The sequence below is a fragment of the Sturnira hondurensis genome, unplaced genomic scaffold, assembly GCF_014824575.4.
Source record: "Sturnira hondurensis isolate 20B ecotype Veracruz unplaced genomic scaffold, ASM1482457v3 Scaffold0025370, whole genome shotgun sequence".
In the NCBI taxonomy this organism is placed as follows: domain Eukaryota; kingdom Metazoa; phylum Chordata; class Mammalia; order Chiroptera; family Phyllostomidae; genus Sturnira; species Sturnira hondurensis.
In genome coordinates this window covers 5,777,956-5,797,641 of record NW_028098001.1, presented here as the reverse complement: position 1 = coordinate 5,797,641, position 19,686 = coordinate 5,777,956, and the positions used below count along the sequence as shown (strand labels likewise).

Sequence of the window (19,686 nt, the reverse complement as noted above, 5' to 3'; positions counted from 1 at the left end):
TATCAACAATTACTTCTTTTTTGCTTGCTTGTTATTTCTGAACCTATTGAACCTATTACTTTTGAACCTATTACTTTTATAATAAAAAGAAACAATGAAAATATAGATTGTTTTCATGCTCAATGAATTTTTTTATAAGTTTTATTTATTAATCTTTAGAAGTGAAGCGAAGGAGAGAAGGAGTGAAGTATCAATGTATGGTTGCCTCTCGTGAGTTCCCTGCTGGGAACTGGCCCACAACCCAGGCATGTGCCCTGACTGGGAATCGAACCGCGATCGTGTGGTTCGCAGGCCCGCGCTCAATCCACTGAGCTACGCCAGCCAGGCCCTCATGCTCAATGAATTTTTAAGAATTTCATGATATAGCCCTGGCTAGTGTGGCTCGGTAGACTCAGTGCCTGCCTGTGAGCTGAAGGCTCACTGGTTCGATTCCCGGTCAGGGCACATGCCTGGGTTGTGGGCCAGGTCCCCAGTGGGGGTTCATGAGAGGCAACCGCACACTGATGTTTCTCCCCGCCTCTCTCCCTCCCTTCCCCTCTCTAAAAGTAAACAAATAAAATCTTTTTTAAAACCAATTTTATGATACAAATAAATGAAAACAACAGGATATAAAACAATATAGACACCCTGGCCCCACTTTTGTTGGAAGGAAGGAAAGGAGAAATGGAGGAGGAAGGCGGGGAAGATGAGAGGCAGAAAGGGAACAGGGAGAGAAGAAAGAAAGCAAACTTCAGATATTTAACGTGGGGTTTAGTTTGAGATGGTGAAACTGAGTGGTTTCATTTTGTTCTTTATACTTTCTTAAAATTTCAAAGTATATTTATAATGAACGTATTACTTTATAAGGAAAAAACAGCTATTTCAGTAAATGTTATTATTGCCACTTTGTAGGGATTTTTTTTACCCCCCAAATTGGTGGATCACACCCCTAGCAAACACCCTTAGCCATGGCACTAAAGTAGTATTTCCCAGTTTAGGTAGCAGGGGGAAAGGAGAATCTTTATGAGATTAACTGCTTTGGTTTTAAAATGAAATTCGAAACATATCTGGTGGTGTCATTAAGTATATTCCTGCCTTCCATTTTCGGAATCATGATGCCATCCCTGTGTTTTGAGGACTGAAGAACACACAGAGGGTAAAGAAAAGTTAAAAACTGTCCATCGTTCATGTTGCATGAGCCCCTCCTTTACATGGGAGCAGAAGGGATCGCACGCCCCCGAAACCTAGAGGTGTGGACCAAGAGGGAGGCCTTGGTAAGAAACCTTAAGCCTGGCAACACCCCAGTTAGCTTCACCCCCATAAAAGCTAAGGGCCCTGGGAAGACAGTTGTTTCCACTTCTACCTCCCGGGCAGCTTTCAGTACGGGGCAGGCTGGGTCACGGATCCCAAGTCCTGACTGATGTGGGCAGGAGCCACGGGGGCCTGTGACTGATGTCTGGAAGCTTCCAGAGGCTTGCTGCTCCCCATCCCCCGTCAGCAAACAGTAAAGGCGGAATTAGTCTGCACGGAAATGCTTCATTTAAATCACACAAAAAATTACCTTTTCTTTCAAAGCTTTCCTCTCTGACGAAGCAAACAAGAGCTAGGAACTTCGTCACCTCTTTTAAATAAAGAACTGTGGTATTATTCAGCTTTATGATGGCTGTTGATTCCTTGTCATAGGGGGTTCCTGCTCCATCTTCTTTGAGACTAAATGGGGAGAGAAACCAAAACATATGTGACCACTGAGGAAGAACTACAAATGGTAACCTGGCAACAAAGAGCGGCTTTACCACAGAGAACGGCAATGGCAAGGAGTTTGCACTTACAGTGTCTTTCAGCTAAAGATCTCAGACACACAGCATCACAAGAGTGTACACACTGCAGGACAGTCACTTTCCTATGGACACAAGGGGTAGCTGCTGTGGCAGCTGGGCAACTCTCTGGGCACCTGAGCGGCACAGGTGAGGGATGGGGGTTGGCTCTCCTCCCCGCTGTGGCCCCCAAGGGCTTCTTGTTTTGTCCTGACCGAATCACCAGGCTGTCACAAGCAGAGTCTGGTGAAGGACCAAGAAGGGCAGCAGAACTGCCCCGAATTAAAGAAGCCTAAAGACACCTGGCAGCAAGTGCCCGACTAGATTGGGGGAAACCGATATAAAAGACCGGAGCAGGACCACTGGGGAAATGTGAATATGGGCTACACATCAAAAAATAGAGTAATACAGCCCGACTAAACATGTTTACCTGGATAATTAAACTGTGGTCCTGTAAAAGACTGTCCTTGGTCTTAAGAGATAGGTGCTCAAACAGCTAGGATCAAACTGCAACTCCCCAGTGGGTCAGCACAAGCAAACAAACAATACGGAGCGGAAAAGAGAGCGCGAGCAAACATGGCCAACTGATAAAAACTTGTGAGTCCCAATGAAGGGTATGTAGGAGTTCGTTGTGCTATCCTTGCACATTTTCTGTAGGTTTGAAATGTTTTTAAAATAAAATGTTAAATGAATAGATTGGTCTATTTATTTTTTATTGATTTCATTGGGGTGACATGGGTTATAAAATTACGTAGGTTTCGGGTGTACAGTTCTATACTACATCATCTGTCCACTGTGTGTGTGTTCACCGCCCCAAGCCAAGTCTCCTTCCCTTCTCTTACCCTCCCTTCACTCTCCTCCCCGGCCCCTTTCCTTCTGGTTATCATCGTGCTGGACCCTTTCTTTCTGGTTATCATCGTGCTGTTGTCTGCCTCTGACTTTTTCCCCTTAATCCCTTCTTCTTCACCCAGCCCCTCAATCATCCCCTTCCCCTCTGACAGCCATCAGAATGTTTCCTATCTGTGAGCCTGTTTCTATTTTGTTTGTTTATCTTACTCATTAGATTCCACATATGAGTGAAATCGTATGGTACTTGCCTTCCTCTGACTGGCTGATTTCACTTGGCCTGCAGACCCAGATGACTCGGGTTTGAACCCCAGCTTACCGGTACTCACTAGGTAAACTTGGGCAAGTTGAATAACTTCTTTGAGCCTCCACTTCCTCATCTGCATACTAACAGTAATTACTTCAAAGTGTCCTAATGTAATGAAATAATATATATGGCACTGAGCACAGTGCTAAGACCATGTAAAACTCATGATGAATGTTAATTGCTATTTATTATTATTATTATTATTATTATTATTATTATTATTACTACTACTACTCTGGCCTTATAGGGGAGGAACAAACTTTCCTCTACTCTCAAGGTTCTTCTGGCTGGTCTAATAAATAAACATGAGACAGATCAACAAGAGAAAATAAGCAAATTTAACACATACATAGTATGGAAACCCTGCACGCCTGAGAGGATCAGAGACCTCATGTGAGGTCCAGAGACAGAATGGAGTTCTAGCTATATCAGACATCTCAGGAGAGGGATAAGGTTATGCTCCTTGGGGTGTCAAAGGGTTACTGCAGGCTGATAAAAAGAACAGATGTTTTAACAAATGTTTGTCCAGCCACATAGGTGAGTCAAAAAGGTCACCACTGCCCTGGCTGGTGTAGCTCAGTGGATTGAGCACAGGCTGAGAACTAAAGGGTCACTGGTTCGATTCCCAGTCAGGGCACATGCCTGGGATACAGGCCTGATCCCCAGTGGGGGCCACATAACAGGCAACCACACACGGATGTTTCTCTCCCTCCCTTTCTCCCTCCCTTCCCCTCTCTCTAAAAAAAAAGTAAACAAATAAAAATTTTTAAAAAGTTACCACTGATAATCTTTTATTGTATCTGAGGCCCCTAATTCAAGTTCTCCAGATTGTTAAGGGAGGAGCAGAAGTTTCTTTTGAGTGCAAGGCTAATATCTGCCTTTCTCTCTGAAACAATGTACAAGCGCAGAGGCACACAGGGGGCAACTCATTCTGAACCCCGCAGCCTTACTGACAGAACCTGGACCCTCGGAAACACTGGTGCAATCACGGCATTATGTATCCTTTCCTCGTAAGCAAAGGAGCACTTCCCTGTAGCAAGTCTATGTTTTCTGATTTATTTTTACTTCCCAGACTTATAAATAACTGACCAGAAATCTGACTTAATTGGAATTGTGCTAAATAAGCCTTATTCATACAGCATAATAATTCAGCTGCTACTAAACCTTATCACTTTTGCAGAGTAAGAGCCCTCCCTCACTTACTGATCCTGCACTGTGATGGGCACGGTTCTGAGTTCTTACAGTGTGTTATGGTGTCTGGCACAGGAACCCTCTGAGGTAGGGACAGAGGAACTGAGGTTGGGGAAATAAGAGAACCTGGTCAAAGCTGATGATGGGGTCTAGCCAGGACTTCAAACTCATCTGACCAATTTTAGAGCTAACACTTTACATCTCATAAATATCACAAGGGGGTAGAGTGATACAGGGAACCTATCCGTGTGGAATGTAGCCCACCCCTATTGGAAAGCCCATAGGTGCATGGGGGCACACAGGACACCAAACCCACGAATCAGTTCTCCCATGGGTAACCAGGCCTGCATTATACCTAAGCTGCTTTGAGACTTGCTCTTGCTAAAACTCCCTCACCCTGAGTTGAAGCAGAAATGCTTACTGCATATCTTTAAAGTAACTTCCTAAAGTCTGTGCTAATTCTCCCAAGGATTGGAGTGTAACCAGACCAATTACTGTCATCGTTCCCTTGCATTTGCAACATTTTCCCTTGTTAATCTGTAGGAAGTAATCAGTAAACATCCTTTCCTTTGTTATCTGTAAAAGTAATCACCTAAAGTAAACCTGAGCATAATGAGTGAGAACCTTCTTTGATGTATGCTGTCAGAAAGCCAATAAAAGCTTGTCAAGGCAAGGGTTGAGGCGCTCTCCCCTCTTGAGAGAGTGGATGTGCTGCCCCTTTTCCTCCATAGGACTTCAATGGTCCCTGTGAATTTGTCTCATCTCATCCACAACATCATGGACATTGTTGGCCAGAGTCCGCATCAGGGTGACAAACCATATTAAATGAAAATGCCTGAATTATAGAGTATTTTAAAGGAAATGTAGGCTTTTAGATTTGAGAGTATTTTAAACCAGTATGTGCAGGGCTACTTAAAAGTAAATTGTAGAAGTTAGTTTATTATAAAAGGATTCACCTCACTATATGAGGGGTGACCCAAAAAAACCCAAAATTATCTTCTGGAGGGCAGGCCCCTTGGTAGTACAGATTTCCCTCACTAGGTGAGTGTTCTAGGAACCCATCTGTATCCGTGTACTAGTTGGTGGTGTTGTGAGAGGCTGTGTTAGGTTTCAGTGAATTTTTTTTTGAAGACTCAATGTTTTTGTCCATTTCATGATGAGTGATTTATGAGTGTACCTCATAAATCACTGCCTGAACCATACTGAGTGTTCAGCAGTTTTTAACCCAAAACAGCATGACTCCTGTGCCCCACCCTCTCTATTTGCCTGAGGGTAACATTTTGCCAATGTGGAAGAGGTGAAATAAAAAATGGCAGAAGCACTAAAAGGCATCAAAATTGACAAGTTCCAACACTGTTTTGAGCAGTGGGAGAAATGTCTTGATGGGTGTATTGTGTCAAATGGACAGTGCTTTGAACATGACTGAAGTTTAAACATGTAGGAATAAATACACAATTTTTATTAAATACATTCTGGGGTTTCACCCTGGCTCGTGTGGCTCAATAGATTGAGAGCCAGCCTGCAAACCAAAGGGTCACTGGTTTGATTCCCAGTCAGGGCACGTGCTTGGGTTGTGGGCCAGGTCACCAGTAAGAGTGTGCAAGAGGCAACCACATATTGATGTTTTTCTCCCTCTTTTCCCCTCTCTCTAAAAATAAATAAATAAAATCTTTAAAAAAAACAATTCTGGGTTTTTGGGGGGGTCCCCATCATTAATCTACCAAAACAGCAAAGAAAAATGTTAAGAAGTGTTAAATCTTAGATGTTAAAAGAAGTTTTAACAGAATTCTTAACTTCTTTTGTGCTATGTTTAGTTACTGGTTTTCCAGACTGAACTTCTCTTGCTTATAAATAATGTTTTGAAAATAAACTGCAACTTTAAAAAATTTTAAGCAGTGACAAAAACGGAATTCAAAATTTCCAAGTAAATATAATGCTATGTTATATAGACACTAAGCATTGTTTGTTAACAGCACTTATATAGGAAAATTCTTCAGTGGCAATGTTAAATGGAAAGAGCAGGGTATAAAATTAAATATACAGAGTGACCACATTATCCTAAAAATTACACAGTAATAAGAGTAAAATACATAAAAATATTAGTGATTGTTGCTACATCATGTGATTATGGACTATTATGAACTAATTTTATTTTTTTGTATTTACATATTTTCTGTAATGAGCATGGATTACATTCATAATCAGAAAAAAAGGAAACACTGAACAAATTGGAAAAACAAAAAAAGACCAAAAAAATTACAAGTAGATATTGGTGAGGTTTTACAATTGCAACAACTATTTTCTACTAGTCATATTTCCACCTACAAAGCCATAAAAACACAAGGGGATAGAATGTATTTGGAAGTGTGTGTGTGTGTGCGTGTGTAGCTGCCTGCCTCAGCAGAAGCTCAGCTGAGATTCCTGAGCAGTTGGACTGAGGCACCAGGTCACCTGCTTCTAAACCCTGCTGGTCTCCAGGGAGCTGCTGGGAACTGGCAGCCAGCCTGCTTCCTGGGCTGCCACACACATCGCCAGCCCTCCCCCAACCCTCCCCATGAATTGGGCTGGCTCCTTGCAAACAGTCCGAGGAAACCCCAGGGCTGAGGCCCCGCCCCACGTGTGACCCAGACTGGTTCCCACTGAACCCGGCTGGGCTGGTTCTCAAGAACATTGCCTTCTACCACAGAAACAACCTGACGGCAGGGCCCCGCTCCCTCCTGCTCCAACCCCTCCCTCCCCGGCTCGTTGCAGCTGGGCAAAAGTAACTCTGATTAACGTCATTCACGTGAACAACTTTCCACTTACATCTAATTGCCATATGGCACAATAATGATTATGCATATTGTTAAATATATGCAAGATTAATTGTGTTGTTCATTGTACTTGATTAACATAGCAATCTAGACTGTAATCTGGGTACATTCAGATTCATGGCTATTTCAAGGTCATTCACTTACAGTTTAAAAATAACAGATTACTGTAGGGTGATAATCTGAGGAAATAAGGTCTATTTCTAAAGCCAGATGGCAGTGTTTAATAATAATAATAATAATAATAGTAATAGTAAATAGCAGCAGCAGCTATATCTGTCGGGATTTACCAGTGAAACCTAGTGACGTTTCATCCTCACTACAGTCCTGTGAAGTAGCACTTCCCTTCCCCCACCACCGAAGGGACTGTGTGTGCTGTGTGCACAAGTTCACAAAGAGAACCTCAACTGAGTAGGTAAAGGATTTTCAGACACTGCAGGAGAGAAGTGGCAGGACTGAGACTCACAAAAAAGGAGGCTACACAAAGCAGGTCGCAGTGAGCAAAGAAGATGAACACAAGCTTAAAGTCATCACTGACTGGATGAGGATATAAATCCAATGTAAACTGGCAGCAACAACTCAGTGTCTTTAATAAGACAAAGTACTTCACACTTATTCACTCTTTATGACATCCATTCAGCACATTTATGGTTATGTGGAATTGTTTCTATGTCTGGTAACAATCATTTTCACCCACTCCTGGTTTATTTTATATGATTTTAAGTGTACAAAAAGTTCTGTTTTCTAAGAATGTAAGTCCATAATAATAAATAGGTAATGTTGTTGGCTTAGTTTTAAAATTCTCTGCCACTCACACACAATACAGGAAAATCAAAAGTATGTTATTGAACGGATCTCTTTGTAAGTTATATAAATGTCTAACCACTGTCCTGTGCATGTGAAATTAATAAAATATTGATATTGAATGTCAACTGTAATTGAATAATAAAAATAAAAAGTATATATTTTAAAACAATCCGGCTGTTATCTCCCGTACCAAAAAATATAATAGAACTATTGCCAATATGAGATACTTATTTAGAGTTCAGGGACTCTGTCAGTCTCTCCCAGGTGTACAAAGACATTGCAATATGATGGCAGAGCTTCAGCAGGGAAACGCCAGGGACCAGTTAGGCTTAGTTGCAGAGTCTGGTTCCATCCCTCACTCACCATGTGAGCAAAGATTAGAAGCTTTACAGTGGGGATTAAATAAATAAATAAGGTGGGGACAGTGATTCCTGCCTCCTGGATTGGTGGAGAGTTAAATGATAAAATGGGTGCAGTGAGATTATTAGCCTGATGCCAGGAATTTACTCGATAATTATTTGTTATTTTTATTATTGCATGCTAAATGGTATATTTATAGACCTCAGTCATTTAAAACAAAAGTATTAAAAGCAAATAAGTAAATGCAAAATATCTCAAAAGTTATGAGAGAAGTATGGCTTGATTGTAGCCTATAAGAATATTTTACTTACCCATAAATACAAGAGATGTCAATAACCACATCGATCATATCACAGCAGAGTTCATAGGTCTGCATATCTACTGGGGTACTATCAGTTGCAATATAAATTTTACTGACCACATCAAATAGAAATGCCTTTTCAATTCCTGAATTCTAAAACAAAAAGAAGACGCTGACTTAGAGCAACAGCTGATTTCAGACCAGGTCACGGTTACATAAAACTGTATGCCATCTGCTATGTAAAAAACGAATGAGCAAAAATTAAGTTACTAAAGTTTCAGGCTGTTCCATTCTATTACAATTTAAACTTCATTGTCATATACTTCTTTATAATAGACTTGCATAAGAAATGAAAAGTGGAATTAATGATCACCAATTACTTACTATAAGTAAACAAACTGAGTAGGGACCAAGTAGACACTAATTTTACTAATTTTAAATTAAAAAGGTAAGAATCTAAACAAACAAATTCCAAATTGTGCAGTGAGAATTTCTGTGAGTACAACCAACAGGTCTGCCTCCATTCCACTCTGCGGAGCTGGTGGTTTATAGGACTCCTTTGGCCAGCTCATCGATCAGTCCTAACAGTATATATCTTATTGCCAAACCAAATGGTATGCTCCCTGCCTCTGGGAGGGCTCTATTAACACTCAGTGGCTGCCTAAAACAGCTAGGAAGAGCAACCTCCAAAAGTAATACTTCAGTGATCTTGAATGCTGTAAGAGCAAGTAGAAGAAAGATCATTTCCACTCGTGCAATGTTATTCTTAAATTCTGCAAATGACACTCACGGAATAATATTATTTACTTACCGAGATAAAGATGTTTAGCAAATTCTCCAGGGTGGGGAGTTGTGGAATTAGTTTCTGAACCACTTTGCTAAAAGCTTCAAATATTGAATGATCATATATGCTTGTCAGATAAAAGCTGAAAGAGGAAACAGTATTTCATCACGTTTTCCCCTTGATGGAGGAATAGACTGCTCAGGCTCTGTCATAACACCAGTCCCCTGCCCTCTGTGTCTACACCTCTTACACACAGACTCTAGCCCCCTTCAGTATTGGAAACGGCCTTGGTAAAAACTGAACGTGTCTTACTTAATAGCCCACTCCTCCCCACCACCCAAACAACAAGAACTGGGCCCGCTTTCACATGCTGACTGGCTGAACTGGAAAGCTCAAAAATGCACGTATGATACAGAGAAGATTGGCATGGCCTCTGAACAAGAATGACATGCAAATTTGTGAAGAGTTCCATATTTTTAAAAAATGCATAGTAGGTGTCCATTCCAGCTTCCTTACATTCTGCAAGAGCACGCACACCAGACCATCTGTGCCCACGCCTCGCAGGGCAGCAACAGTTACGTTATTCATATTGAAAAACCTTTGCCCTGGCTGGTGTAGCTCAGTGGATTGAGCGCGGGCCTGCGAACCAGAGGATCGCGGTTCGATTCCCAGTCAGGGCACATGCCCTGGTTCCCTGCAGGCCAACTCCCAGCAGGGGACACACAAAAGGCAACCATACATTGATGTTTCTCTCTCTCTCTCCTTCCCCTCTAAAGATAAATAAATAAATAAAATTAAAAAAAAAAAGAAAAACCTTAGTTTGCCATTTTCCAATTTGCAGAATGATTACACAGGTAGCACCCCACAGAACATGGTGGAGAAGAGGTTTTCTTCTGTGAGTATTTGTATCTGAATTATCTCCAGAGCTGGCTACCACCGTGTTGATCAAGAATTGCAAACTTCAGCATCAATTAACCTCCTGGATTATGCTCATGGGCTTTACGTTAATGTGTTTTTCAAATGGGGGAAGAACCTTAGCGTTGATCACTTGTTACAAATATATACGTATTTAAAACACCAGTGATTAGAATTAGTGCATGGAAAGCTTACTTTTCCCAGTGATTAGAATTAGTGCATGGAAAGCTTACTTTTCCCAAAGATTATCCCAATGTCTACAGCACAAAACGGGGTAAACAGGTAAATTCCCACCCACGCCCACCCACTTCTGGTGACTCTGGACCCCAAATCTGCTTTTCTTCGTTCATCACTGTGATCCCAGAGGGAGTCCTTTTCTCACCTGAGGTGAATTTTTTCCAACCCAGCATCGGCAAGGTCATCGTTCGCCCTCTGATGAATATCTCTTTGTGTTTCAATTTTGTGGTCGTCTGACAGACCATCCACTTTATGGATGAACACCTCAAAGTTGATGTCGGTGTTCACCTTGTAGGCCCTGGTCACTGTGAGGTGCAGCCGGGCCAGGGCCTCCATGTAGTCATCCTAGGAACAAAGAGACACTCGTGTTAGGGCAGCTGCTGTGCTTTCTAAACCCTTCTGAGTTGCCTTTACCACATACTCTTTTTCCCCCCAGCTTTATTTTGTTTTTTTAAAGATGTTGTTTATTTTTAGAGAGAGGGGAAGGGAAGAAGACAGACAGGGAGAGAAACACTAATGTGCAAGGGAAAACTCCATCGGTAGGCTCTTGCTCGCCCCCAACCAAGGGCCTGGCCTGCAACCCAGGCTGTGTCCTGTTGGGGAATCAAACCCTCATCAGGGCTCTCAGTTCTTCGGGCGGCACCCAACCCACTGAGCCACACCAGCCAGGGCTTCCCCAGCCTTCCTGAGCTATGCTTAGCAAAGAAACACAGTGTACACTGAAAGTGCACAACACGACGTTTTGATGCACGTATATGTTGTGAAATGATCCCCCATCAAGGTGACTGAACTTTCCAGCACCTCGCCTCCCAGCTACCACGTCTGCCCTTCCCACATTCATTCTTAATTTAGAAACCATTCGGTACAACCTCCAAAAATAGTTGGCAAAAGCCCAATAAAAGCTGGTTTCATAGAATTTAAGACTGAAAACTTAAGGTTTATTAACAAAAGATGAAAAAGAAAGGCCGGAAGTGCACAGCTGTAGGCAGTTACAACCAGCTTGGTGACAACCACAAAGATCAGAGTTGCAATTTCGTGAACTGAAAATTCACAAGGGTCACCCTAGGTCCTCCCTTGGAACACAATTCCTCCCAGATTCATGAGTCTCTTGGTAAACGGTGACGAACAATGAGAGATGAAACTATGGTTTGGGTCACTGGGAGGATGGGGGTGGAGCCAGGAAGAAAAAACTCTGAAGAACCCCAGGGGTCCGGCAGCCAAACTGGGCCCTTGCTGTGGCTTGTGAGTAGAGTTTCACTGGAGCACAGCCACTGTCGTTTGTTTACAAAGTACCTGTGACTGCTTCCATGCTGTGATGGCAGCTCAGTAGTTTTCCTCTGTGGAAACTCCTCAGAGATAGTATAGCCTGCAAAGCCTAAAATATTTACCATGTGGCCCTTGACAGAAAAAGATTGCTGACCCATGGTCTACAATCATGGCCTCAAATAACACAACACTATTTTTTCCTCTCCTTACAAATGGCTCCTATATAATAATATGTATAATAATGAACACCTGTGCATGTGTCCCTCTGCTTAAGAACTCAAACATCAGCCCTCGCCAAGTAGCTCAGTCAGCTGGAACATCATCCTGATACTCCAAGGTTGTGGGTTTGATCTCCGTTCAGGACACATACAAGAATTAATCCATGAATGCATGGATAAGTGGAAAAACAAACAGATGTGTCTCTCTCTCCCTAATCAATAAAAAATTTTTAAAACTTTAAAAAAGAAAGGAACGAACCATCAAGACACTGAAGCCCTGTGGTTTTCTTCCCCTCTTCCCAGCCCACCTGATCACTCTACCTCCATCCTCCAGAGGTGGCGCTGTACCAAGTTCAGTATTTGTTCTCACTCATTCCTTCATATATTACTACATACGTAACTCCTTACACGACACAGAGAATTCATTAACATTGTTCTAAAATTTACGAAATATCAAGTTACACATATATTTTGATTTGCCTTTTTCACTCAAAATTATGTCTGTGACATTCACCTATAGCGAAGCGCGTTACTCCTTTTAACAGCTCTATAAAACCTCGTTATGTGGATGGGCTACAGTTTATCACTGTTGACATCTGTTGATGGACTTTCAGAATGTTTCCCCAGACAATGACAACGTGGGCAGCCTCCCACATGCGGCTTTGCAAGGTCTGGGACACTGACCCGCTGGGCCACGGGAACGAACTCCCTGAATCTGACCAGACAATGTGTAGGAGCACCCGGTGCCCTAGGCGCCCACCCACACTCAGTGTCGCCAGAGCTCTTAATTATTGCCAATCTGAAGGTGTGAAAAACATCTTATTTCTATAGCAAAAAAAGGAAAGGGATCCAGGACAGAATTCAAAGGACTTCCACCTCCTATTTTGATTCCAAACACAGATATAGAAAGCCAATAAAGCAGGGGATGCTTCTGGCATTCTCCCATTCTCCAAACTAAATTAGTAAAATGATCCCAAGTCTCTGTATAAATCAAAATAATAAAGACACTAATAAGAAACTATGAAGGCAGACAAATAGCAAATGGAGTCTTTCTCAGCCTCACACTCTAAAGAGTCGCTTTAAATGAAAGAAAATTTTGGACACCGGGCTAGCAGACTAAGCATATCGGAAAAACTCTAGATGAGTAATTTGCAGCACTTCTTGAATACCCAAAAGTGTCTCAACTCAAAACTATAGCTGTCGCTGAATGGTTCCACATATATGAAATTCTAGCAGAGGCAAACCAATCCACAGTGACAGGAAGCAGGTCAGCAGTTGTCTGGGGCTGGGGTTTGGGGGCTGTCTGAGGAAGGAGAAAAAGGAACCTTTTGGGGGTGGCAGAAATACAATACATTTTGATTGTGAAATAGTTACAAGGTGTACACACTTGTCAAACTCACTGAACTATTCACTTAAAATGAGGTCATTTTATTGTACGTATATTAACCTCAAAAAAGTGTTATTGCTATGACTTTGAGATAAGCAGAGAGGGAGTTAAAGGGACATGTCTGTGAGCAAAACCAGACAATGTCAAGAGAGCATCACTGTTTCAAAGGATTAGAAATGGCTCTCTAATCTCCCTGCCCAAGCATATAAAATGGTCTGACTACCAATTAACTGATGACATAGTATGTTTGCTACAGGACTATAAACGATATTAAAAAGGAAGAATACTTGGTTTATTAGGGCGGAGGGATTGTGGATGACTTTTCCTACCATGTTTGTTATTATCGCCTATGACAAGTAAAAATAAAGAAAAATATACTGCCTAGTTTCAATCCAAAATTAGATCTAGGCATTATAGACATGTGGGTCCCTACGCCCGTGTGGAATGGCTGTGGGGGCCGCAGGGGGCCTGGAGCCGGGGTGTGCTTCGGGCTCTGTTAGGGGACTGGAGGTGTCCCACTGTTACATCGTGGGAAAGGGGCTCTTGGTGCTTTCTTTTACTTTATTGGGTTGACCAAAAAGTCCGTACGTTTTTTTCCATAAAATAAAAAACACATTTTTCATTTTCACCAATCACTTTATTGATTTGGATACTTTGAGTATGCCGGCTATCTCCCACGTGGTTCTACACTGATTGTTCTCAATTAATGTCTCAATTTGACCGCGATCAACTTCAACGGTCCACCCTACCGTGGAGCACGGTCCATCAAGAATACTCCAGCACAAAATGTCTCGAACCACTTTGGCATATTCTATCAGTCACAGCACCTTCTCCATACACTGCACAAATCTTTTTTTTTTTGCATCTTAGTTGCCTTTTTACCTTTCTTGAAATAAAAATTCACTAATTTCGACATCTCTTTTAAAACACACACTGATAGGACAGCTTTCACAGTACAATCTAACAAAATCATTTCAAATGAAGTTAAAGACAACTAAGCTCTACTAGAGCCATCTTACCAAAAAAAAAACCACATGAACTTTTTGGCCAATCCAATGCAACATTTTGTGAGGACACATTTTCTCTTTGGTGATGTATTTATCTGGCAGTCCTGTGTTTGTGAGGAATGCACAAGCAAACAATAAAAATATAAGGTGTCAGACTACCAGAGCACTGCTTAGGAATAAAGAAAATGATGATCAAGTGCTACTGAGAGACTTCCCCTAACATGTGCTGCTTCTTTTTTTTTTTTAATTTTAGCGGGGAAGGGAGGGAGAAAGACAGGGAAACATTGATTGGTTGCCTTCCGTAAGGGCCCCGACCAGCATGAACTTGCAACCTTGGCACATGCCCTGGCTGGGAATAAAACCAGTGACCGTCCGGTTCGTGGAACAGCACCCAACCAACTGAGGCACCCTGGCTGGGACACCTGTGCTCTTCTTTTAGTGCTTGTCATCACATCTTATAAAGATTCCCACAAATATGATGTTTTTACAATTCTCACTCAAGGACATGTTTTACTGATTCCAGAGACAGAGAGGAAAGGAGAGACAGAGAGAGAGAAACATCAGCTGGCTGCCCCCTCAGCCCCCCACCCTGCCCTGGGGGGAATCGAACCCAGAACCTAGGCATGTGCCCCAACTGTAATCAAACCCGAAGCCTTCTGGCGTCCCAGATGATGCTCCAACCAACTGAGCCACCCAGCCAGGGCCCTTTTTTAAAAGTATAATTAAAAAAGATGAATTTTGTAAACATTCTTACACCTTTCTCTGCCTTGCAGCTAAAAAACAAACAAACAAATAACCAAGAAATAAAACAAAAAACACATTTACCAACCCAACTAAAGGTCTACTTTCAAGTTCAGGTAGAATTAAAACCAAATTATGGCCCTGGCCTGGTAGCTCAGTTCGTTAAGAGTGTCGTCCCGACACACCAGGGTTGCAAGTTAAGGATGAACGCATAAGTAAATGGAACAACAAGTCGAAGTTCCTTTCTCTTGCTCTCTACCTCCTCTCTCTCTAAAATAAAAAAAATTAATTATGATTGCAATTTAAACACAGGCAAGTATACCTATTTTAGCCCAATTATAACCACCATACAAATACCTGAGATAGATTTACTTTGGAAATGTGAATTCCATAAATGCAAATTGCTAGGTAAGCACAACGTGGTATTAAAGTATTTACTTATGAAGCCACTGTCTTGAAATTCACTAGCCACTGGTTAGAGAATATACTCACTCACAGGCTGCCACTACCCGGTCCAATAACTACAGAAACGGTGGCGATGTGACTTAGGGGGAAAAACGGAACTTAAAAGAGACAGGTGACCATAACATCCCCAGAGCCTCACCTCCCAGGCAGCAGCATGTACACACTCTGGCCCCTCCCCTCCAGCGCCAGGCTTCCTAGTTTCTGGTGTTGGCAGACCTGAGGCAGGAAGGCAGGGGATACTGCCAAGGCCACAGATGGGCCAGAAAACAGGTCAGCACAAGTGGGACAGCCAGAAAAAGCAGTGACTGACAGCAGGCCCTGGACCCGATGCTGGTGTCTTACAGGCGTGTGCTTCTGGACGAGTCCAAGGGCAGAGAGGCACTGCTTGCTTTTCCCAGATCAGGCACTGGAACTTAAATCTCTCCCCCAGCTATACCCCACTACCAAAGAAAGAGCCCTTTCTGACCACACAGCCAAGCTCCTGTACTACCCTAGATGTCCAAGTGCAGTCACTTGAAACTAAAAGGCTTTAGGTGGAAATTTCAATATTATATTAAGTGCCTAGTTCCATGAATGCTCTCTGGCATCAGCAGTCTTCTCAGAAAATAGTTTTCCAAGTGTGGGCTTAGAACCATTATTATGACTAAGTAAGCCTTCCCACCCTTGCCCCACTAACTAGACCCAAGCTCCTGCAAGGGCTGGGGGTGCTCCGCCTGCCTGTCGCTTTGCAGGTCCACGGTTTCAGGAAAGCGTCTGGACCTGAGTTTAGAGAGGGTGTAGCGCATTAGGTAGGACCTGTTGCCTTTTATTCCCTCTCTGCTTCGATAAAAGGACCACCAGCGCCCTGGCTGGTGTGGACTGAGAGCCAGCCTGCAAACCAGAGAGTCGCAGGTTCAATTCCCAGTCAGGGAACATGCCTGGGTTGCAGGGGCTGAGTGCCCGGTGGGAGGCACACAAGAGGCAACCACACATTGATGTTTCTCTCCCTTTCTCTCTCCCTTCCTCTTGCTCTAAAACTAAATAAATAAAATAGTTTTTTAAAAAAGCACCATCAGCCTGGCCACACATCATGTACACTTTCTAAGACGCTTGGAAATGGAGAGTTTGAAGGGCATCAAGGTCCTGATCCTGCTGCCTGCACACTTTCTAATACTGAGCTGCCTAAGATGTACCTGTGGTCCCGCTGCTTCCCTTCCTCACCTCCCCTTTAACACGGGCCCTGCTCCCACTTAACAGGAGAAAGGCTCAGGATACAACACCCCAGGGTGCCAAAGAGAAAATTCAGAAGAGTGGTTTGAAGACTGATTTGAAGAATAACTGGTTTGAAGAAACGTCAATCTGTTGTTTGACGTATTTATGCATTTGTTGGTTGATTCTTGAATGTGCCCTGACCGGGGATCGAACCCACAATCTTGGTGCATCAGGATGATGCTTTAGCCAACTGAGCTACCCGGCTAGGGCTGATATCTTTAAAAACAGTAATAATAAGTGAATGAATGCTATATCAAACCTCACCCTGTATCTATCTACTTATTTGTATGAATGAGGTTTTTCAGTGGTTACATCTGTAGAAATAAAAAACAAGAACAGAATCAATCCCAAGTGCTGTCTTATTCAAGCATAGATATATGAATTAAGTGGAAAAGACTCTATCTCCTTAAGAGATATAATTATCTCCAATTTTACTGTTTACACTGAAGTTACCTATAAAATACATGATAGTTATATTGTCTTTATCAATTGTGCTCTATTGTGATCAATTGTGTAATCAATGATTATCATAATTTTAACTCAGAAGAAAAAATTTCATACTTGGAAGTTTATCTTCATAGGAAATAGTGAGCATTTTAAAATGTAAACTTACACGCATACCTATTTCTGTTGCGCAGAACCTGTGATCTTTCGTAGATGTCTGCCCAGAGTACCAGAGGGGACACGCATTTGCTGTCTCTGGCCTGTGCAGTGGTCCCCTCCATCTGTGAGGTCTCCTCGATCTGGGACTTGCTGTGATGTACACAGCTCCAGCTCCTTAACATCATCAATTATTCATCAGGGTTGCAGGAAGGAGACTCAGAGAGCCCCAAACGAGACACGCTTGTTTGTTAGAGAGGCCTCTTCCCAATTCTAAAAACCAGACCCCACACCGAAACCATCACGGAGGAAATGGTCTGAACTCAGGGCAGCGGCTGCCTATGTGGGGGCCTGCTGCCCCGCTGCAGCCAAGGCTGAGCGTTACCTGGGAGTCTATGACGAATATCAGCGCTCCTGTTCCCCGGAAGATCATCTCATAGTCAAAGGTGGGGTCAAAAAAGTCGATCTGTCCTGGGAAGTCCCAAATCTGGAAGTTAACGAAGGAGCTGTTGGAGACGTCTTCCCGGCAGATCTTGTTGGTGCTCTCCAGGAACAGCGTCTCGCTGGGGGACATTTTGTGAAAGACCACTTTCTGAATGGAAGACTTGCCACTTCTCCTGAGGCCCATGAGCAGGATCCTGGGCTTCACCTCAGTGCTGAAGGGATCGCTGAAGTCCAGAACTGGAGAAAACCACAAAACAAAAATGAGGGTGAGCCGCTTTCACAGCGGTTAATTCAAGGAGTTTCACTTCCGCCTGAGATGTGATTTATGACTCACAAGCAGCTCAGCTTTCCCCAATATGGACAGTGCAACGTCCTTCTTGACCTGGATCACCAGGATCCCTAAGGACTAGAGAGATGCTTGTTCATCTACCCTGGAAGGGGAAGGAAGACAACCAACAATGTCATTATTTGGAGAACCAAAGTGAGAAGAGCCGAGCAGATACATTGCTCCGGGTACCACTGCCCATCCACCTACAAACACCACCCCTCACAGACTCTAGCAGGGGTGTCCAACATGCGGCCCAACACAAAATCGTGAATTTACTTAACACTGTTTTTTGCTCATCGGTTTTCATTAGTGTTTGTGTATTTACTGTGTGGCCCAACACAACTCTTCTTCCAGTGTGGCCCAGAGAAGCCAATAGGTGGGACAGCCCTGCCTCCAGAATACCTTCCAGATGGGAACAGTGAGCCTGCGAGCTGGGGTGTGAGAAGGAAGGCAGCGCCCCAGCAGCTGGCGACACCCAAAGGAACGGGGAGGCGCCACCCTGCCGCAGAGTTAGGTAACGCTCTGACCTCACCTAACTCTCCCTACAATGTGCGTGGAGCTCAAGAGGCAGAAGCAGCACCATCTTCCCTTCAGACATTTCCTCCAATGCCAACCCTGGAGGAAAGCCAAGATCACAGAAGAGAACAGAGACTCAACAAATGGAAGGACGCACACCTGAAGAAGCCAAGTGCATAACGGAATCAGAGCAAACTTTCCAGATAAAATACACAGAGATAACAGAAACTACCACATTTATGAAACAAGGACAGCTTTCAAATAAGAGCAATCATGAAAAGGGGCCTTAGCGATCTTGGAAATAAAAATATAATTTTTTTGGGGGGGGGAGATAAATGGATTGAAAAGCAGAATAAAGCAGATGAAGAGGGTGACAGTAAACTGGAAAGTCAAATGCCCTCAGAATGGAGTATGAAGAGAAAGAGCACTGGAAAGTATGAAACAAAAAATTAAGTGGGCCCTGGCTGGTGTGGTTCAGTGGACTGAGTGCCAGCCTGCGAGTCAAAAGGTCGCCAGTCCCATTCCCAGTGCTAGCCATTGCACTAGACCTCAGACCCCGTGAGCGTGGCAAGCATTATCTGTTTTGCTGTTATATGTCTGGCATTAACTGGCTGTTCAAAGAGCATCCAATGAATGAATGTATTCACTGAAAATGTACCCTGTAGCCCTAGCTACAATGTGGCTCTGGATTGTGTGCTGGCCTGGGAACCAAAGGGTCGTCAGTTCAATTCCCAGTGAGGGCACATGCCTGGGGTAGGGGGCAGGTCCCCAGCTGGGGGTGTACTAGAAGCAACCACACATTGATATTTCTCTCCCTCTCTTTCTACCTCCCTTCCCCTCTTTCTAAACACAAATAAAACTTTTAAAAAGAAAAAAAGAAAAGAAACACATTCACATACATATGATTTGAAATTAGGTTTGCAAAATGAAGAAAAAAATTTTAATGTATAGGGAAACATGCAGGGCACAGGTGTGGGAAGAGACAAAAACTGACAGACTGCTCCATGTTTTAATTACAAATTGAGATCTTTAAGTCAAGTTTCAAAGATGCACAAGCTCACTGAAAATCTTCAAAATTTTTTTGGCTTTACATGCCAAGCACAAAAGTTTTG

At 43.0% G+C, this 19,686-nt stretch overlaps 1 protein-coding gene and 1 pseudogene across 1 annotated transcript in view; one reads left to right on the top strand and one right to left on the bottom strand.

The window, feature by feature from the left end:
* RRAGD (Ras related GTP binding D) overlaps positions 1–19,686 on the bottom strand; it is a 38,792-nt gene that overhangs the window by 5,466 nt on the left and 13,640 nt on the right. The window contains exons 2-6 of the mRNA XM_037039301.1: positions 17,672–17,967; positions 10,497–10,696; positions 9,227–9,341; positions 8,426–8,568; positions 1,541–1,689 (exon numbers count right to left, since the gene is read on the bottom strand). Of these exons, the coding sequence (XP_036895196.1) occupies positions 1,541–1,689; positions 8,426–8,568; positions 9,227–9,341; positions 10,497–10,696; positions 17,672–17,967 (903 nt within the window). The remainder of the gene's footprint in view (positions 1–1,540; positions 1,690–8,425; positions 8,569–9,226; positions 9,342–10,496; positions 10,697–17,671; positions 17,968–19,686) is intronic.
* Positions 9,604–9,677, top strand: LOC118982412 (uncharacterized; annotated as a pseudogene).